This window comes from Pelodiscus sinensis, chromosome 17, assembly GCF_052426305.1.
Source record: "Pelodiscus sinensis isolate ZL-2025 chromosome 17, ASM5242630v1, whole genome shotgun sequence".
NCBI classification, from domain to species: Eukaryota; Metazoa; Chordata; order Testudines; family Trionychidae; genus Pelodiscus; species Pelodiscus sinensis.
In genome coordinates this window covers 2,043,757-2,063,358 of record NC_143068.1, presented here as the reverse complement: position 1 = coordinate 2,063,358, position 19,602 = coordinate 2,043,757, and the positions used below count along the sequence as shown (strand labels likewise).

The 19,602-nt window shown below is 47.4% G+C and overlaps 1 protein-coding gene across 4 annotated transcripts in view; it reads left to right on the top strand.

The window, feature by feature from the left end:
* The first annotated feature begins 5,050 nt into the window (after positions 1-5,050).
* TOX2 (TOX high mobility group box family member 2) overlaps positions 5,051-19,602 on the top strand; it is a 259,379-nt gene continuing 244,827 nt past the window's right edge. For 2 of the 4 annotated variants that reach the window (XM_075901495.2, XM_075901499.2), the window contains exon 1: positions 5,055-5,247. In XM_075901495.2, coding sequence (XP_075757610.2) covers positions 5,155-5,247 — 93 coding nt within the window. In that variant the 5' untranslated portion in view covers positions 5,055-5,154. Of the gene's footprint in view, positions 5,248-19,602 lie in introns of all 4 variants that reach the window. The other 2 variants (XM_075901497.2, XM_075901498.2) reach the window with 2 other exon arrangements.

Genomic DNA, 19,602 nt, shown 5'->3' with positions numbered 1-19,602 from the left:
TCAATGGGAGTTTTGTTCATATAATGGCTGAGTGAAAACTGAGGGCCTGATCAAACCTCCCTGCAGAATGAGGAACGCCCTGCTTCCAGGAAAAAAGGTCACACCCGTGGTAACATCCCACTTGCAGAGAGCCCTCTTGTAGGTCTGGATCTCTGCAAGGGCAGAGAATAGGCAGGCCAGGGAGAGGTGTGGACTCGTCCGGGGTGAAGAGAGGGGACATGTCCTGTCTTCTCAGCAGGACCACAGAGACTCATCAACTTAAACTTGTCCAACACATTATCAATAAACTACAGCCTATACTGGAATAGGATACCATACTCCAAGAGGCTCTGGGAGACAGACCCATAGTCTCCTATAGACAACCACCTAACCTCAAGATGATTCTTACCAACAACCACAGGACATACCACACTAATACCAACCCTGGTACCTTCCCTTGCAACAAACCCCGTTGCCAGCTTTGTCCACATATTCATTCTGCTGATACCATTATTGGACCTAACCAAGTGAGTTATAAGATCAAGAACACATATTCCTGCGCATCCAGAAATATAATTTATGCTATCATGTGCCGAAAGTGTCCGTCTGCCATGTACATTGGACAAACATCTCAGACACTTCGCCAAAGGATTAATGCCCACAAAACAGATATCAGACAAGATCATAAAGAAAAACCAGTTTATTGCCATTTTAACCAGAAAGGACACTCTCTCAATGACTTAACCACCTGCATTCTGCTACAAAGACCTTTTACATCTGCACTTGAAAGGGAATCCTCTGAACTGTCATTCATGTTAAAATTCGACAGTCTCCGGGAAGGAATGAACAAATACGCAAACTGTCTTACCCATTACCAAGATAGCTTCCCCAATTATCACCTCTAATACCATTAGCTCACAGACGTTCCACTCTCCCCACCTCTAATATCATCAATTCACAGACACTTACCTTCCTTCCTTCCCTCCCCCCCCCGCATCCCCCTCCTGTTCTGAAATGTGATTTGTCCTTTTCATATGTGTTCATTTTTTTTAAGTTGTATCCTTTGGTATCTATGGTTGTGACTATTTTCTTCCACTATTTGTTCTGAGGAAGTGGGTCTGGCCCACGAAAGCTCATCATCTAATAAACCATCTTGTTAGTCTTTAAAGTGCTACATTGTCCTGCATTTTGTTTCAGGAATATTAATAGAGCCCAGGCTGTACTATTTCCCCCGTCTCGTCTCCTCTGGGATGGGGATCCCTCTCTACATAGGGTGATTAGCTGTTCCAGTTTTAAAGGGACAGTCCCATTTTTAAGCCCTCCAGCAGGCCTTCTGACTTTTTCTTAAAAAGAGGGTTCTGATGCACAAGGCATCCCTAGGGCTTAACACCTTCTAGCCCACACAGTAACTGGGGAGAGGAGGCAGCTGGGTTGCGCTGGTGGCCAGCAGCAGCCTGGAAGTGTGAGCTGCCTTTTGACACGGTGTGGGCAGGAAGAGACAAGTTGCTTCCAGCCACAGACATCCCCCACCCCTGACATGTTGCCTCAGCAAGATGTGGCACCAGGTACTGGGACAGGTAGGTTCATCCCAGGGGACCATCCATGCATGGAGCATGGAAAATGCTGGGGCGGTCGGACATCCCCCTGTGTGTGAGAGGTGTACCAGAGTCCCCTCCCCTGTGTGAACCTCAGAGATAAAATGGTAAATAAAGAGAATTCAGCCATTTCTCTCTTTTCCGTTAGAACAGGGGCTCAGTCAACATGACGGTAATTCGAATGGACTGCATAGTTCTGACTGACTGTTGCGGAACCTGCATGGATACAGGGACTTTTACCAGGTGTCCCATAGTCAGCGCAGCAGGTGACAGAGCAAAGGAGACACTTACACAGTTCCCCAGATCCTGTCTGCTCTGCTCTCCGGAAGCTCAGTCAGTCTCAGTTCCTGCTTTAAGTTCTAAACAGGCATTTTCTGCTCCGTGTCCACTACTCTCTTATCCTTACCCTCCCTCCCCCGCACCATATCTTCTTAGAAACTATACGCCCGTGGTGTTCAACCAGTTCTGAAGCAGTAGCTACTGCTACAGTGAACGAGCCACATTCAACCAGCCAAATAGCCACCTGTGACTAGTCACTTGTGCGTTGGACACCACAGCTATAAGCACTTTGTTTTTTATATAGAGACAGTGTGTAGGTATTTTTGTATATATGTAAAAACTAAGCACTGAGGTACCAATCCTGGAGAAACACATATGTCCCATTGCTAGTCATCCCATTGGCTGCAATATGTTAAGCTCATGAGTATGTGTTTACAGGATCAGGGCTATTACAAGAAGAGACTGGACAAGGCAGTGAAGGGTGGTACAGTATAGGATTGGGGAGCTGGGCCAGAGAGGGCATGGTACACATGGGCAGTGGCTGAGGCAGTGTCCCATACACAGAGACTTCTATCGTGCATACTTCAGAAAATTCATGAGCAGGGATTCCTGTAGAACTTTGGAAGTGCAGAGGAAAGCAGCTCCCTCCTGTGAACTTCCGGTGGCCTGGAAGGTCCAGGAGACAGAGCTGGAAGATGCTCCTTTCTGAAAGTTCAGCCAGCTAAAGCACTGAATGCTTTACATGGACATGAGCTACAAGGCCATGTGTTTGATGAAGGGTTTTTTTTTTCTGCTGGCTTCTCCTGGTGTTTGTGAAAACACATGTACAGAATGGGTTCAGAAGGGCAACCGAGTTAGTCCATAACCGGAAAAACTTAAAAAACAACTAATAGTCTAGCAGCACCTTAAAGAGGAACAAAACAAGTGAAAGCTCATGATACCATTTATGTGTTTTTTCCGTGTTTAAGGTGCTGCTAGATTACACAGAATGGCAGAGACTGTCTAGGAAGGAGTACTCCAGAAAGGGATCTAGGGCTCATAATGGACCACACGCTAAATATGAGTCAACAGTCTGACACTGTTGCAAAACAAGCCAACATGATTCTGGGATGCATTCACAGGAGTGTTGTGAGCAAGACACGAGAAGTCATTTTTCCGCTCTACTCTGTGCTGATTAGACCTCAGTTGGAGTATTGTGTCCAGTTCTGGACACCACATTTCAAGAAAAATGTGGAGGAATTGGAGAAGGTCCAGAGAAGAGCAACAAAAATGATTAAAGATCTAGAGAACACGCGCTATGAGGAATGACTAAAAGAACTGGGTTTGTTTAGTTTGGAAAAGAGCAGACTGAAAGAGGACATGCTAGTAGCTTTCACGTAACTAAAAGGGTATTATAAAGAGGAGGGATAAAAATTGTTCTCCTTGGCCTCTGATGGTAGGACAAGAAGCAATGGCCTTAAATTGCAGCAAGGGAGGTTTGGGAAAAACTTCCTAACATTCAGGGGGGTGAAACACTGGAATAAATTGTCTAGGGAGATTGTGGAATCTCCATCACTGGAGATATTTAAGAGTAGGTTGGCTAGACATCTGTCAGAGATGATCTAGAATAGATGGTGCTTGGTCGTGCCATGAGGGCAGGGGACTGGACTTGATGATCTCTGAAGGTCCCTTCCATTTCCAGTGTTCTATGATTCTATGAAAACAGTTAGTGATACTGATAGGAATAACCCTTTTCTTTTGTGAGGACTGATTTTTTTCAAATCAACCTGTGTAGGAGATCTTGGGAAAGGAGATGAATGGACAATATTTGACATCTCTGAGTGCTGTGAGACTTACGCACTAGGGATGGGAGAAGATGTTAGGAAAACGCTGCTATATTTTGAAAGAGAATTATTTTAAAATGTTTAGAATGGGACCTATTTAATACCATAATTGTTTTAAAATCAGTTTGTACCTGATGAGGTGATAGTGTGTGTTTGGTAATAAAATGTGTTAATTTTCTTGGGTGATACAGGGATAAAATCTTACTAGAAGTGAAAAGTCAATGCAGCCTTAACTGTGGAGCAGCAAATGATGCCTCTATGATATATGAAATATAATAATGATAATAATTAATACAGATAATAGCACAGTAAAGCTAATTCACATGAATGTCTGAGAGCCTTCTCACTAATTACTGAATTTTGTGAATAAACAAGCCAAAATAATGCATCAGAAAATGCACTTTGTTCAGTTATTTTGACAACTTTCGTTTAAGTTTAATTATTTATACTTCATTAATGTAGTAGCCTATGTACTGGGGTAGATTTTACAAAAATAATGACGTCTTTGTAACATGACACCTCACTACAGCATCTGCTGAGAAGGAGGGAGACATACTCCCTCCCCCCTTCCAATGGTGCTAATTTACTAACGGCGCAGATTAGCAAAAGACAGTTCAGGAAAAGTGTATTGTAAAATACGCACTTCTCTAGCGCCTTCCATGGAGGGATCTCAAAGCACTTTACAAACACCGAGGAGAATGCGCGAAAGCAAAGCAGAGGTGGTTATGCAACACGATATTGCTAGCCTTGTACAAGGCCATCCCTAGCAGGGCCTGGGGCAACTCCTCTGCCCCGACCCTGACCCTGCCCGTCTCTTCGGGCCCCCCACTCTCCAGTGCCAAGGGTCCCAACTCCATTCTTGGGGAGCAGGAGGAGGAGTCCCAGAACCTTTTCGGGGTGTGTGTGTGCATAGGCCTTGACCCCTTGCTGGAGGATGCTGAGGAGGAGTTTGCACTCCCTGTCCCTTTGGGGAACAGGCCTTTGAAGAGGGTGTGTGAGAAACCCCGGGGGACCCCAGACTTTCCCCTGGGGGGTCGGGGGCAGCCCCTGTGGGAGGGCGATTGGGGGCTGGGGGTGAGCCATTCTCCTTAGCGTGGTGGAGTTTGGGGGAGCCGTGTCAGTGTGGAGGGGCCCCAACCCTTCTCCTTTTGGGGGGCTCCCAGCCCCTCTCCTGTGGGGGGAGCGCTGGGGGCTCCGCGGGAGGAGTCTCGCCTAGGGGGGCAGTTGGAGTGGGGGTCCCAGCCCCCCTGCGGTGGGATTGGGGGGTCCCAGCCCCTCTGCCGGGCGGGCGGGGGCCAGTCCCAGCCCCGCTCAGCGCCTCGCGCCGGAACAATAGCGAGCGAGCGAGCGAGCGAGGAGCGGAGCCGGCTCTGCCCCCGCTCCCCGCCCCGCCCCTGCTGCCGCACGCCCAGCCAGAGGCAGAGCCGCCGCCGCCGGAGGAGCCGGTTCCATGCCCGCTGGAGCCCGCTCGCCCCGCCATGGACGTTCGCTTCTACCCCTCGGCGCCCAGCGCGGTGGCCGGGGCCGAGCCCGCCTGCCTGGGCCCCCTGGACTATTACCACTGCAACAAGGTACCGGGCGGGCACCGCGCGGCCGGGCCGGGCTGGGCGCAGCTCCCCGGGGCGCGGGAGGCAATTTCCAAAGTAGTTGGCGAGCAGCGCCCGGGCCGGAGCGAGCCCCTGGGGCCGGGCCCCGCTGCCCCCGGGCTCTGCCCGCACCGCCCCGGGCCGGCGGGGGAACAAAGCCCCGCACCGGCGGCTGCAGCGCGGCCGCGGAGCCGGGGCCGGCCGGGGAGCGGTGCGCGCTGCGCTCGGCGCTGCGCTCGGGGCGGCGCTGCCTTCTCTCCCCGCTGGGATGCGCTGCCCGCGGCGCCCCCGGCACCTGGCTCCCCGGCGCGGGCAGGGGGCTGCCGGCCGCGGCACGGTGCTCTGCGCTTCCCCAAACTCCGGGTTCTGGGCCCTCTCCCCTGTCGGGCGCCTTCTCCGCACCCCCGGCTACTTCTGTGCGCCGCAGCGGGCAGCCCGGCAGGGAGAGCTCCTCAGGGGCTCGGCGCGGCAGAGCATCTTTCGCACCTAGATGTTTCCACATGCTGCTGCCCGGGAAAACACCCTTTTTGGAACGCGCAAGGAATTTGGTGGAGAGTGTCCAGAGAGTGTTCAGGAAATAATCCTTCATCCCCGAGCAGAGCAGCGGGAGGAGAAAGCAAGTGAGAGAGGCATTCAGCACCTGAGGGACAAGTAGTCACCGTGCTCCTCGGGGTTGAACATTTTAGTAACAAAACAGTGTGGAGCAAAACCTCTGGAGGATTGTTTCTGTGGATTAGCTTGAATGCCAGGCAGGGTCTGGGTGTCACCGTGCCACATTCTGGTGCTCAGAGTTCAAAAGTTAATGAAAGTAGCGAAAGTTTTAATGTTTCAGAACTGCAACTAGAATGCCCATTAGTTTTTCTCTTGTAACAATCAAATTTAAGAAAAAATCTATATGGTTTCTAAAGATTTAGCAAATTAATTTTCATTTGTAAACTGTATATATTAAACATTCTCTGCTCTTCGGGTCACTAGAACTGCTTGTTACACTTGAGTAAGACTTACAAACATATTATTATTTCTTAGACATGCCCAAGTAATTTCCCAGAAGCTGAACAACGTTAATGGGAAATTAGCTCTCTTGCACCCCACTTTTGTCAGTTGTGCTTTTTTTTTTTTACAACAGGATCACTTCTGAAAATACTAAAAATTGGACAAACAGCTACATGGGAAGAAAGATAAATCATCATTAGTTCAGAACTATCAGTTGTGAACGCACAGGAGAGCTTGCCTGTGTAATACATGAGCCGGAAACTGAGAGCTACAGCTCTAAAATACTGCTTGTTTTAAAAATAATAATGATGCTTTATTAGTATTATTTATTTAAAAGTTTATCAAAATTAATCAGCCTAGCTTGTTCTCCTGTTTTTTTTAATGTAGAAGATGCTGCATGGGTCCAGAGCTCTAATTGGGACAGTTCTCATCTGTCCATAACTGTAGTGACGTGCTCTCCTGTGGCAGCTTGAGAGCAGAAGCCTTGGCGTGGAAAGTCACAATGTAAAAGTCAACGTGTGCTTCCACAAACTTGAGCTCTGGAGAATATTGTGCAAGGTCCATTTGTGGAATGAACAGTAGGACCGGCGGGTTAGCTTGTGAATACGTCCAGTGATCGAAGTACATTGAGCGCAATGCTCTGAGAGCAGAGCGGGAGCTACTTTTCTTTAATTAACAGAGTAGAATACGTAGGTATATGTCTAGCCTTCAGGCTGACAAGGTCAGTGGGAAGTTGCCTGGAAACATACAGAGTACTGACCATGCCACCAGGTGCTGCTGTTGTCACTACTGAAGATTTAAAGACAGGCAGAGGATTTTCCCTTAGGTTTAGGACCTTCTTTTCGGAGCTACCATATGCCCTTTGCTTACCTGCAGTGGGCCAACTTTACCCTAGGCGTGAGCCGACTGGGTTGAAGTTGGTCCACTTCGCTTTATGGGCCAAATGCAGAGAGACACAAGTGTGACTAATTTTAATGTACAGTTTGAGCAAAAGACACAGACGGTGGCATGTATGTCCTATGGTTCCATGCCAGGGTATGTTTGTAGGGACACACCTGGCTACTGTGTCATTCCTGTTCTGGATGCTGCAGGTTGAAGTTGGGGAGCAGTTACGGGTGGCACCCTCCCTTCTGTAAATCCACCTTCCCAGGCATTCCCTTGTGTGTGCTAATTTCCTCTGCACCAGGAGGCTGCTTCCTGCTGTGAGATCTTCCCCCTTCATGAGAGTCTCAGTCTGAGTATGCAGCTTCCTCTCCAGCGGCTGTGCTAGGTTTTCTGAGGTTAGTGCTGGCAGTGTGCTTATCCCAGAGCGGGACACGCACAGCCAGGCCTAGAGAAGGCAGATGTGGTGGAGGGTCTGAAGGAAGAGGGGATGAAGGTCTTAAAGGCGCTGAGTTATCTCTGCTGGCGGTCATTACAAAGGAGGCTTGGGGCTGGGCGTGAATGCGGAGGTGCGGCCGTGGTGCAGCATTGCACCTGCTTCCCCTCCGACTCTTAATGGAGACCAGCGGGGGCTGGGGGAGTGCTCCTCAGCATGGTCCCCCCCTTCTCTCTGGGCTGAGGCAGACCGAGGTGGGGAGACTCTCATGGCTGGCCCCATGGGCTGGTTCTTGTGCTTGAAGTTTCCATCTGTGTGGAGCACCCCAGCAAATGTATGATGTGGATAAGGAGGAGCTGAAAAAGTAAGTTTCAAGCTCAGACTAAAGTGCCCCCCCCCCCAGTAGGTGGAGAAACACCAAGACTGAAAGCAGCAGGCAGTGTCAGGGTATAAATAGCTTTAGCTGAGAGCACAACAATAGCTCAGCCCGTGCGATGGCGGAGCCAGAAGGCATTGCCAGTACAGCCAGCAAGCTCACTGCGGAAACGCGCTTTCGCCCAAAGCACCCTGAAATGTTAATGCAATTGTTCTGTGCACTTACTGGATATGCCCCTGTTAGCATGAGATTTCAGAGCCCATCTGTGTGCTGCAGCCGGCTGCAACGCCGTGTACAGCTAGCGAGGCGCCTCTCCTGCATCCGCATTTCCATTGTACAGACCATGGGCGCTTTTGGAGATAAGAAATAGGGGTGTACGGTCAGCACGGTGGCATCTAAAGCCCCCCCTCCCCCGGGCTGAGTGGGAGTGGGGCCCTCCTCCAGCTGGGTGTGATGGCTCCTGCCTGATCCCACAGGGAAAATTCTGGCCTCACTATGTGGCTCTTCTTCGCCCCTTCCATGTGGTTAATTGCGCTCCTGCCCCGGCTCACTTAGTGAGCTCCTCACTGCAGCCCCGGAGTGCCCACCCGGCTGCCCACCTGCCGCAGGCCCTCCCATCCTTCCACCCTGAGGCCTGGAATTGACTCGTTCCCCCTGCATGCCCCCACTTCTTTTACATTGACTGCCGCCTGCTGGGCAGGAGAGAGGGCTTTTCTTGCTTAGGTGTAGTACGATGCATGTTCCTGGGTCCGTAAGACTCCTCCTTATGCACAGGATACGTTATTTTTCAAGGTGTGTGGTTATTTTTATGGTGACTATCTCATGTGCAGGACCAAGGCAGCACACATCCGTGCCATGTAAGATAAGAGTTCCAGGCATCGACAGTCCGACGACACAGGCAGTACATTACTGATGATTTTTATACACCCCTGTCTGAGCCATGGAAATCTTGGGTTCATGCCCACTTTGGTTCAAATGAATACTTTTATAGGCCCTTTGCTTTTAAAGAGTGTTTGAAATCCATGGAACGTAAATTATGTGTAAAAGGTTCATGGTAAACTGCAGTTTTATTGTTCTACAGTCCCATTCTGCTCCCAGAACCCTTAGTGAGCACGTACGGTTTATTAGCTGAATTGTTGGCATGTATGTAATGTATCATCCGGATAATTAAAATAAGTCATATACCATGTAAAGGCCCAGTTTAGCAAAGTTTATTCAGGTAAAGCTGCTACTGAATAAGAGTAACATAGTGGGGAACTTGCCTGAGTGAGGAATGCAGGTTCAGGAGTTTGATGGACTGTAGAATGTTATGTAGTAAGGTACTGTCTGTGGTGTTGGACTGCCAATGCCTTGGTCTCTTATCTCAAGAAGAAACTTTTGACAGCAAATGAGAGTGTTTCTGTATATTTCCTGTGTAAAGGCATTTAAATATCGATCCCTTTTAATTATACCTGTACATATTAAAAAGTTCTTAATATTAAATTTGCAAACCTGATAAACTACATTCAGTAATTATGATTATGTTGTCCAATTCATGGTATGTTTCACTGCCTGGTGTAGAGAATATCTTTTTTGCACTAGGCATATAGGCACTGCTTAGTGCACCTCCCATTATAATAGGAGTTATGCCCGCATGTCAGGGGAAAACTATAGATTCCTTAGCCTACCTAATATCTTTAGAAGTCAACAGCATAATCAAAACCTGTGCTGTAAGCCTTTCTAACAGAATTATTAGTTACTTGTCTGCTTCAGATATACAACGTCTCTGTATTTTGCCTTCTCAGTTCTTAAATTGATAAAAATTATTTTGCTAATATAGTGTCATAAATTATAGATAATTAAAACCCATGAGATAAGTACTAATTTGTACCAACATTTTCTTCTGAAACAAACAAACAAACAAACAAACAAACACTTATTGGAAATTGAATCTGCCCTATTGGTATAAAGCAGGGTCAATCTAATGAATACAATTTTATGGAACATTCTGTTTTGTTTTGACTTTTACTGTACATTGTAAATTGCAGTGATAAACACTGGCCTTTTTCAATGTTTTATTACTTTGTCATGCTGGAAGATAAAATATTTTCTTTTCCTTTTTACTTTCTAAGCCCGTTCTGTTTTGAAGAAACATAAATCTTTTTTCTTGCAGGAGAGAATATTGGATAGAGAATAAAATGTCCAGTAAAATTTTAATTCGGGGCCTATTTTATTTTCATTTGGTGCAGGGAACTCCTCTTGATAGCAAATGTTCAATACTTCCCTGAGCATGGGCAAGGACCTAAAATCTCGGGAATTTTCTGAGTCACTCAGAGGGACGTCCCTGCTTCCCATAGAATATTCTTGGATGGTTTGTGTATTCGATCTGCATGGTAGAAAGTGTTTGAAGCTCGATTTTGCTGTGGCGTTTATTAAATCAGAAATTCAGAGCTAAATTATGAATGCCCATCCATTCGTAGAAATTGTTCTAGCTATGTGTGCAGAGAGAAGGCTTTATTTTAGTTGCTTTTGGAATAATAGAGCTATCACGAAGACTACACTGGTTTATATAACAATATGGTTGTAAAGGTCAGTTCTGATTAATTCCCTTAAAGGTTTGATCCACAAAAGTTTTATGCACATGTGGCGAGGAGGGAGTTGGCAGACTGAAGATAATGGATCAAAATCTTGCTAGTTTCTTTTATTTATTTATGATTCTTGAAATTGACTATGAACATTTCCCTTGAAATCGCTGGGCAAGAGTCTGATTTGTGTTATGCAGCCATAAATCTGGGCTAAATATCGATGTCAGTGGAGTAACTGTACTGACAGTGGTATAGCAGAGATCAGAATGTGTTTCCATGCACGTTACTGGTGACAAACTGTAGTTCACTTCATAGTCATAAAAAGGAGAAGTTCTGTTGTGGTGTGAAAAGTGTGTCACTCATATTATCCTGCCTAGTTCCTGGGATGACTTAACACGGAGGACACCAAGGCATGCTCTTTACCCATGTCCTTTCAGTGTCCCGCTTTTTCTGTTTGTTTTTATTCACGACGGGTAAAGTAGAATTGATTTCATTTGAAGGCATGTCTTCATCTTTCACCATTTCTTTCCTTGAGTGTTTGTATTAATCTGCAGAAGAGGCAGGGACCACTCTGTATCCATATGCAGATTACTTGTGCAGCAGCAGCAGCAGCAGCAGCATTTTGTTGTGGGTCAGGGAGGGGGGTGAGGAGAGAGGGGGATGTGCCCCCCCCAGATGTGAAATGATTTTTTCCCAGTTATCTTTGTCTTCATCCTTTCTATGAATAGTGCTCTAAATGCTTTTGCCATAAACTGGATTATATCTTTCAGTATAAATGAAGCATATAATTGTGTTTTCCTAACAGCTCGACATTAAAAATAAGTTGTTATGCTGCTCATGTGGGTTGTCTTAGACAATTTTTCATCTACTCACTGTCAGGCTTCTGTTTTTAGCTTTTGCACACAACATCTTCGGTGACTTCTTTCTGTTTTATTTTGCATTGCTAAAGTACCTGCGGAGTGGTGACTTGATTTCAGTTTTGCTGCCATTAACTCCTAACAGGAGATTTAAGCTTTAATGTTCCGCTTTTGTGATTTTTTTCCCCCATACACTTTTTAAAAAAAAATTAATTTAAGCTTATATTTTTGGGATTCATTTCCTGGAGAGGGAGAAACCTACAATGCAACTTACACTGAGATGAGCAGTAATCAAAACTGTTTAAAGATGTGGTTGAGAATGGCGTTAAATCTTCTCTTTGCCTCACTTATACGAGTAGGTTTAAATATCTTAGTCATGCGCATCCTCCCTTCTTTTATTGTTCCTTTCTGCTGTTTTGTTCTGATGGATGCCATTTCTTCTTTGAAAAATGGAACTGTCTGCTGCGTCGCCTGCAGGCTGAATCTTTGCAGTATGCCACAGAATATCCATCCTCCATTGTAATCTTTTGCATAGATTGGTTGACCTCTGTAGATATAATTAAATCTCTTCCTGACTACTGTGTGGTTTCATTTCAGGTCTGTGCTGTATGTATCTGTTAGGTAAGTGTTAAATTAGGGCGGTAGATCAGTAATCGTTGTTGTTTGAAAATCGGTTTCTACTGGGTATTGTGAGCTAGTTCTGAGAAAATCAGGTGACTTTTAGTCTGAGGCAGTTTCTTGACCTCTAATTATAGCATGGTTACAAGAAGGCTGGATTGCATGAGCGTTAATGTAAAATGTAGATTTTCTATAGTGCCTTAAAAATTCAACCTCTCACTCCTTATTCGGTGTTCAGAAGGGTCTGATAATATCACAAGGAAACTAAAGTGGAAATACCTCCCCAATCCTCTAAGTCAGTGGCTCAGTGCTGACTTCACAGTCCCATCAACTTCTGTGAAACAACCTTAAGATGGGCTAAGGTACTTGTCCCTTCCACTCTGCTCCGGGCATTACCCTGACACAAAGGCCCGTGGCAGTGGGTGTTGCAAAATACGCCTCTGTTTTTGTGGAAGCAGAGATACTTCGTTCCAAAATGAAAACAATATTGGACACTCCTGCGGCCTTGGCTATACGCTCCCACTGGGCCAAGGTCAGCCCCACTGGAATGTCCTTCTGCCGAGTACTCGCTCTGGATGCCAGCGTCCCATCCAGAACAGGGTCCATTGTTCGTATGGGAGTTTATTCTGAAAGTGATCAGCACTTTCTAGTGGATTAGACAGATCACGTCGTGTCGTTTTTCTCCTCACAAGTCACGACTGACTCACGGTTCCCATTCCTGGTTGGCTTCCATGGAGAGGCTCTGTCTTTTTTTCTCTCCTGGCCTGTCTTTTGCTCTGCTCATGTAGCCCCATTCTTCTCTTTCTCTGGAGAAGGCCACCATCTTCCTCCTGGCTCAGCTCTTCTCCCGTCTGTTCCAGGTCCCCGGGGTGTCGGAGTTGGAAGATACTGATTTTATTCCTGGCCGTGTCACTGACCGGCTGCTGGAACTGAGTGTGTCTTGTAGGTCTTCAGTTTCAGAAGTAACTAAAGGTGGGACCTTCCTGGTCTAGCACCCTCGGGACCTGACTGGTCCCAAACCAGGGATTTTTCTGGACCAAGGAAGGCCAACTCTGGCCACTCTGCTGATGGACTCCAGGCTCTCCTGGATCCACCAGAAGACCCCAACGGGCTTTCCATTCGGCTTTACTGCCAGATGGTCTGGCTCCCCTCCTCTCCCAGGGATGTTGGGGCTCAGCAGCTCCAGGGCTGCTGGGGCTCTGCACTTTTGGGGCCTTCAGATCTCCACTCCTGGAGGGGGGCACTGGCGCTTAACTGCCCTGGGGCTGCTTAGGCTCTGTTTTCCTGGGGCTCCTGGGGCCTCTGGGACTCCGCTGCTATGGGACAGCTGACGCGTCGGTGGTTGGAGATCCGCTGCAGTCCTTCAGGGTGCTACTGTCCCAGGACCACCGGGGTTGCTGGAACGTCTGGGCTGTGGGGGCTCTGTTGCCCCAGGTTGCTTGAGTTCTGCAGCTTTGGGGCTACCAGGGTTCTGCAAACCCAGGGCTTCTGGGGCTCTGCTGCTCCGGGCCCCTACTCTGCAGCCAACTCTGCGACGTGGGGTGTCTGGCTCTCTGCCCGCTTCTGGGGTTCCTGGTCCTGCCAGGCCACGGATATCGCCGGACCGGAGAGTCCCAGACCACAGAGGTTCAACCTACTGTGTGGCTCCATCTTCTGTGGTGAGCCATCTTAGACGCTACAGAGGAGTGCGGTTCCCAGAAAGAACCGAGCATCTGTTCTTGGCGAACTGGAACTTCTGAAGATGGTTCAAGTGGAGCATGCAGAAATGGAGGCATCCCAAACAGCTGGTCACTTATATGAAAAACTAGGTGTGTTGAGTCTCTGCTTTTTTGGAGAGAACTGTTCTTCCCGCTGTCACAGTAGTGTTGATGTTCAATGTTTGGAAAGCCCTTTCAGAGCATCTAGAAAACAGAAAATGTCAGTACAGTGTCTGTGTCAGTGCCTCCCTTCTCCATCTCTTCGGGAATCTCCTTTGGACCATCTCACCTGGCCCATCCTTCGCTCCTTTTCTAAAACTCGGCCTCTCTCTGCTTCAAAGTCTCCTAGACCCCCGTCTCCTTGATACTTTTCTGCCTTCTCTCTTTCTGCAGAACCCACTGACTACTTCCTGGCTTAAGCCCCATCTTGACAGCAGTGCCAACATTGAGTGCACAGATGTTTTTCATTCCCATTAGTGCTAATCCAGAGAAAGGTGGCCATACTGTATGGACCTTTTGTGACACCGCTAAGAAGAGTCCAAACCGTCTACATATTTCAGGATTCCAAAATCAACTTGAAATAAGGGAAATGTGTGGAGGGATGGCAGGACTGAAAATATGTTCTGGATCCCTTTGCTTTTAGGTGCTCAGTTCAAATCCACCTGAGGTTGGCACTGAAAGTGGTTCTCATTGAACGGTTGCTCCCTGGGTGGCATGGGAAGTTAGTGGCCTTAGTCCAGTGCTCGACCTCTAATTAAAGGTCTAGAGAACTTGACCTATGAGGGAAGACTGAAGGAATTGGGTTTGTTTAGTTTAGAAAAGAGAAGACTGAGGGGGGACATGAGAGCAGTTTTCAGGTATCTAAAAGGGTGTCATAAGGAGGAGGGAGAAAACTTGTTCATCTTGGCCTCTGAGGATGGAACAAGAAGCAATGGGCTTAAACTGCAGCAAGGGAGGTTTAGGTTGGACATTAGGAAAAAGTTCCTACCTGTCAGGGTGGTTAAACACTGGAATAAATTGCCCAGGGAGGTTGTGGAATCCCCATCTGTGGAGATATTTAAGAGCAGGTTAGATAAATGTCTATCAGGGATGGTCTAGACAGTATTTGGTCCTGCCATGAGGGCAGGGGACTGGACTCAATGACCTCTCGAGGTCCCTTCCAGTCCTAGTTTTCTGTGATTCTGTGATTAGTAGTCTGTGATTCTATGATTAGAATCGTCTCAGCAGAAAGCCTAATGATTGACTGGGTCACAGACTGAAGCACCCTCTCACCCCACTGACTGTTTCTCGAGGTCAGGGGATGTGCTCGTCTCTGTCGTCGCTTTGCTCAGCACCTCTCCCTCACCCCAAAATGCTTGAGTCTTGACTAGTCTTGTGCCTGGGCCTCTAGGCACTGCATCAGCATACAGAGATGAGGGTGTGGGGCACTGGGATACTGAGGGCGGTGTACTGCCAGTGTCCATGCAGCTGTACCTGGTTGCTGGAAACGTGCTCTGTGGGTGTCTGTCTGGCACTAGCGGCCAGCGCTGTGTGAATGGATGTCACATCCCTGCTCCCTGATTTACAGATAAACGTTGTCTCTGTCACAGCATAAGACCCCGGCGAATGTGAAATGGTTTGAATCTTCGGCAGGGGCTTATCTTAACTCTGCATTTTTATAAGGTGAGCCCTTTGAACTGTGCTAGTCTGGAGTAGAGCGTGATCTCATAATCCAAGTTTGCTAGGGAATCCCAAGGGGAGCTGGTTTTGTAGCCTATTGTTAAAGGGGGCAGGGTACCCAGGATTCCTTACTAGGCAGAAAGGAGACTTCGTCAATGTGGAAGTGATTATCATTTTATGAAAACTTTTAAGAAAGCTCTTTTTAAAGAGCAGGGATGGAATTATCTTGGCCTGTCTCTGCACTTGGAGTGGCTGGGGGACGCATTTGGCTGTAACTGGAAAAAAAGCAGAAAACCTTTAAAGGATGAAAAATGGGCTCTTGGACCACAGAAAACTGGGGCTTGTCATAAGGCTAGGAGTGAAAAGTCACTTCAAGTCCTTCAGATTAAATCTTCTCTGCTGGCTAGAGGTTTGGTTTCTTGTTAAACTCAGAAAGGCAATCTCCCTTCCCCCACCTCGTGTTTTATCTTGTCTGTAAGTACTGAATATTAAATGAAGAAGAATGCAGTGTTAAAAATATCAAGCTTTCAGAACTGGCTGGCAGACCGTGCCAGTGATAAGAATTGTGGATTGGAGATCAAACAGCACTTGACTGCAAAAGAAAATCCCTCCAGCAAGAGCCATGGAGTGAACCTTATAGCCAGACGGTGAGGTCATCCAAGCTTCAGTCTGTGTATATTTAGGAACCTGCCCCGGAATGGTGGTCTTGTAACCTCTACACCAGACGGCCGGCAGTGACATGCTGGTTTTGAACCTGATATATCTTAAAATCAAGGAAATATTTACCATATGCCAAGAAAACCAAAGCAATGTTTTCATTATTAAGTGGTACAGGGTTTATTTTAGATAAAAAGCCTGCCCAGAAGAAAAGACTATGTGGTCATTAAGTAAACTGACGACTAATGGCCCGTTTGTTATTTACTAATTAATTGACCAGCTCCAATTCTACAGCAAGGTAGCAAATTAATTGAGGGAGGCCATCTGCCTAAAAATTGGACAATTTAGCTACTACTTGGCCAGAGAACGCATACAGACTTTTCAGGACTTTTATTTAAATCAGATTGAAACATTGGCCTTTGAAAATAACTTTAAGCCAGAGTTTCACTTTAGGAATGGGGTTTGAAGGGCAAAACGTATACACTTTATAGTCATGTAAGCCAACCACTTCCTAGACTTTTCGTTAGAATGGCTGTAACTTGACCTGCTCTTCCTGGGGCAGAGTTAGCCCACTAGTAAGTCTAATATGATCTGAACAATGCAGGAGGAGTTTTCTTTCTAAGTTTAATTACTTGTGAAAGTGCAGTAGCAAATAGTTAACTTGTGTGCTTGTGGATGCAAACTAAATTAAAGATGTAAGCTGACTAGTCGAGTAGTCGACTACCCGATATGCCTAGGTTTATTGGGTAGTCGAGACACTACTCGAGTACTTGCCCCCCCGATAAGTTTTGTTTTTCTTCATTTAAATCATTGCTCGGGGGTGAGGCTGGGGAGGAGGGGTTCAGGGTGCAGGCTGCCCTGGGGGGAGAAGACAACCCCATCCCTCTCTCACTGCAGCAGCCTGGGGTCAAGTGAGGAGCGCCTCTCCATGGCTGTTGCAGCTCCAGCAGGCACAGCTGGGGGAGGGGTGCATGTCCCCTAACTGGGGGACAGACAAACAGACGCAGCTGTCCCTTTCTCTACCCCTGCCCCCTGCTGTTCCAATGGGGTTATAGGTATCCCATTTATGGGCCCCTGCTGCCCACTGTGGTCATTCTATAATATAGCTCCCTCCTGACAGTCCCCTCCCTTTCCATTGTACAAGAAAAAATGGAATTCCAGGCACATCCCATTATCTTGGCACAACCAAACCTTGACCTAGCTTTAAATTATGATAAGAGGAAGGTGCCTATCAAATGTGGTGGTCCTAGCTCTTTCCGTTTAGGAGGAGTTCTTGAACAGAGAGAGAGAGAGGCAGGCAGGCAGATGCACATTTCTGAAATCTAGAGTAAGATTTCACTGTTACCCCTCTTTTGAGCCTACCGACTTTTGTGTTTGACTTAAGCATCTTTCAGAAAGACATACCGTCTTGATTTGAAGCCATTGAGAGAGATAACATCAGCTGGTCCCCCTGATAGGTTGTTCCAGTGGTTAATCACACTCATTGTTAAAAAACTGTGCCTTGTTTCCAATTTAATTTTAGAGAAAATGATCAGTTTCTCTAAGCCTCACAGCTCTCTAACCTGCTCCAAGGCAGTAGAATACCACTCTCACGACTTTCCTGTTCGACTCGGCTTCAAACTGGAGACAACACCAGTTGCCTTTCAAATGATGGATGGATGTTTGGATAAGCAAAAGGCCCGAGTCCCGGGTTTTCACCTGTGGAAAGTAAGGAGGCGTTCCCAGAATCCAGGGCACACATTTCTTCTGCACTTGTTTACAAAAACAAATCGGTATGTTCCAAATGAGGAATGTTCGGTTACCCTTCCAGTAAGGTCAGGCAAGATCCTTATGCCCGCTGCAAAACTTGATTTGCTGGGGGTCTATGAAGGGGGTAAGCAATTAGATAAGCTAGTTATTGTTGCCAGCAAGAAATTACTGGAGGGACAAATCACAGTTTTTCAGGGAAACTCCCATGGCTCACTTTTGGGTTCACCTGGAGCATTTTGATTCTTTTCCTGTTAGAACACTTCCCAGTATAACATCAACAGCAGGAGGGCTGGTGCACGAGCTGCAAAGGATTGCTCCAAGTTGTCTCAGTTGCATGGGGCAGCGTGGATTCCAGCATCCTTCTCTTTGGCTCAGGGGTCATACCCTCAACTGGATGTAAAGTGCCCTCATGCCGTGTGTCGGCTTGGAAAGCAGGTCCTGTTTCCAAAGGGACTAGTTGTGAGAGGCTTCCGCTAAATGGGCATATTATGGTGAAAGCTGGATGGCTCTGGCATTTTAAGAACCACTACAGAGCGTCCCAGCACTGAGGGTGTGGTTCACACTGGGCTGACGTTCGGAATGACCCGATATTATAATTTGTGTATGAGCTTGGCCAGCAGCCTCTGTCAAACAGCTCTGGTGCCTCTCCGTGTAATTCTGTGAGAGCAGGTGGGCGCTCCACTAATGAGTTCTGTGCACTGAGGCACGACTGGGCCTTGCCGTGGTCAGTTTCAGGAGACAGGCCCAGGGTTAAATGCACCATGGGGAATCAGCTGCCCTCATCCCTGCGGGTTGGAGCTGGGGCCCTGTGCTGAGAGAGCCTGGGGAAACGGGTGCTGCTTGCTGTGTGGATACACAAGGTCTCCCATTCTCGGTCCAGCTCTGCACACCCACGCTCAGTTTGCTTACAAATAATCAAGTGAAGATGAGCGCGTGTAATTACACATTTCGCTGAGACGTTCTAGTGGTTTCTTTCTAAATAAGCTTAGCTAAGCCCCATGGATCTCTGATAATGACGGCAATGAAAGGAAATGGTGTAACCGTTGAGTGCAGCGTTAGACAATGTCGCTGGTGGACCTGTAAGTTCACAAGACTCTGTCCCACCAGGAGCTAAGCCGGGCTTAGCATCTCTCTTAGCATCGAGGCCTGGGGGAGAAGGAAATTCTCCTTTGGTACGTGTCAGAGCAGTTTGACGGTGACCAGGGTTGGTTACTGCTGAGGGAGACCACTGAGTTCAGAGAACTGACTGAGCAGAGAGATGACTCGCTAGCTCGTCTTCATTATAACAGGGACCCTTTTCCTCTGAGCACTGCGCCATACATGCAGATTCCCTGCTGTGGGGCTGGCGTGGCACGTGTCTGTTTGCCAAGTCTGCCCGTTTGGTTGTTTGGTTCCTCCTCGCACATGCCGCTTGCTTCTGCAGAAGCGTTTGATGGTGTTATGTAAGCCTCGAATCACAGCCTCACACTTTCACAGCCGACACTGCTAAGCACACTGGGTCAAATTCACCCAGGCACGAACTCCACTCATGTCAGTAGAGTGGCACCTGGGGTGAATTTGGCTCAGCAGCTAATGAGAGGAAACAGACCTCAGTCAAGTCACACAGAGGAATGTGAATAAGTAGTGCTGTTATCTCAGGTAGCTTCAGCACCATCAGTCACTGTAGGCTGTGATTTTAAATTGCTTCTAGATTTGAGCAATTACACAAGAAAACTAATTTTGGGCATTAGAACAATCTCCTGCATGAGGTCTGGGGGAATTCAACATGCCCCAGTACTGGTCCAGTTTGCTTAGCTGGCTCTCATGAAGGACCATGAAACAAAACACCACAGCTCTGCCAGTGAGCCTCAAC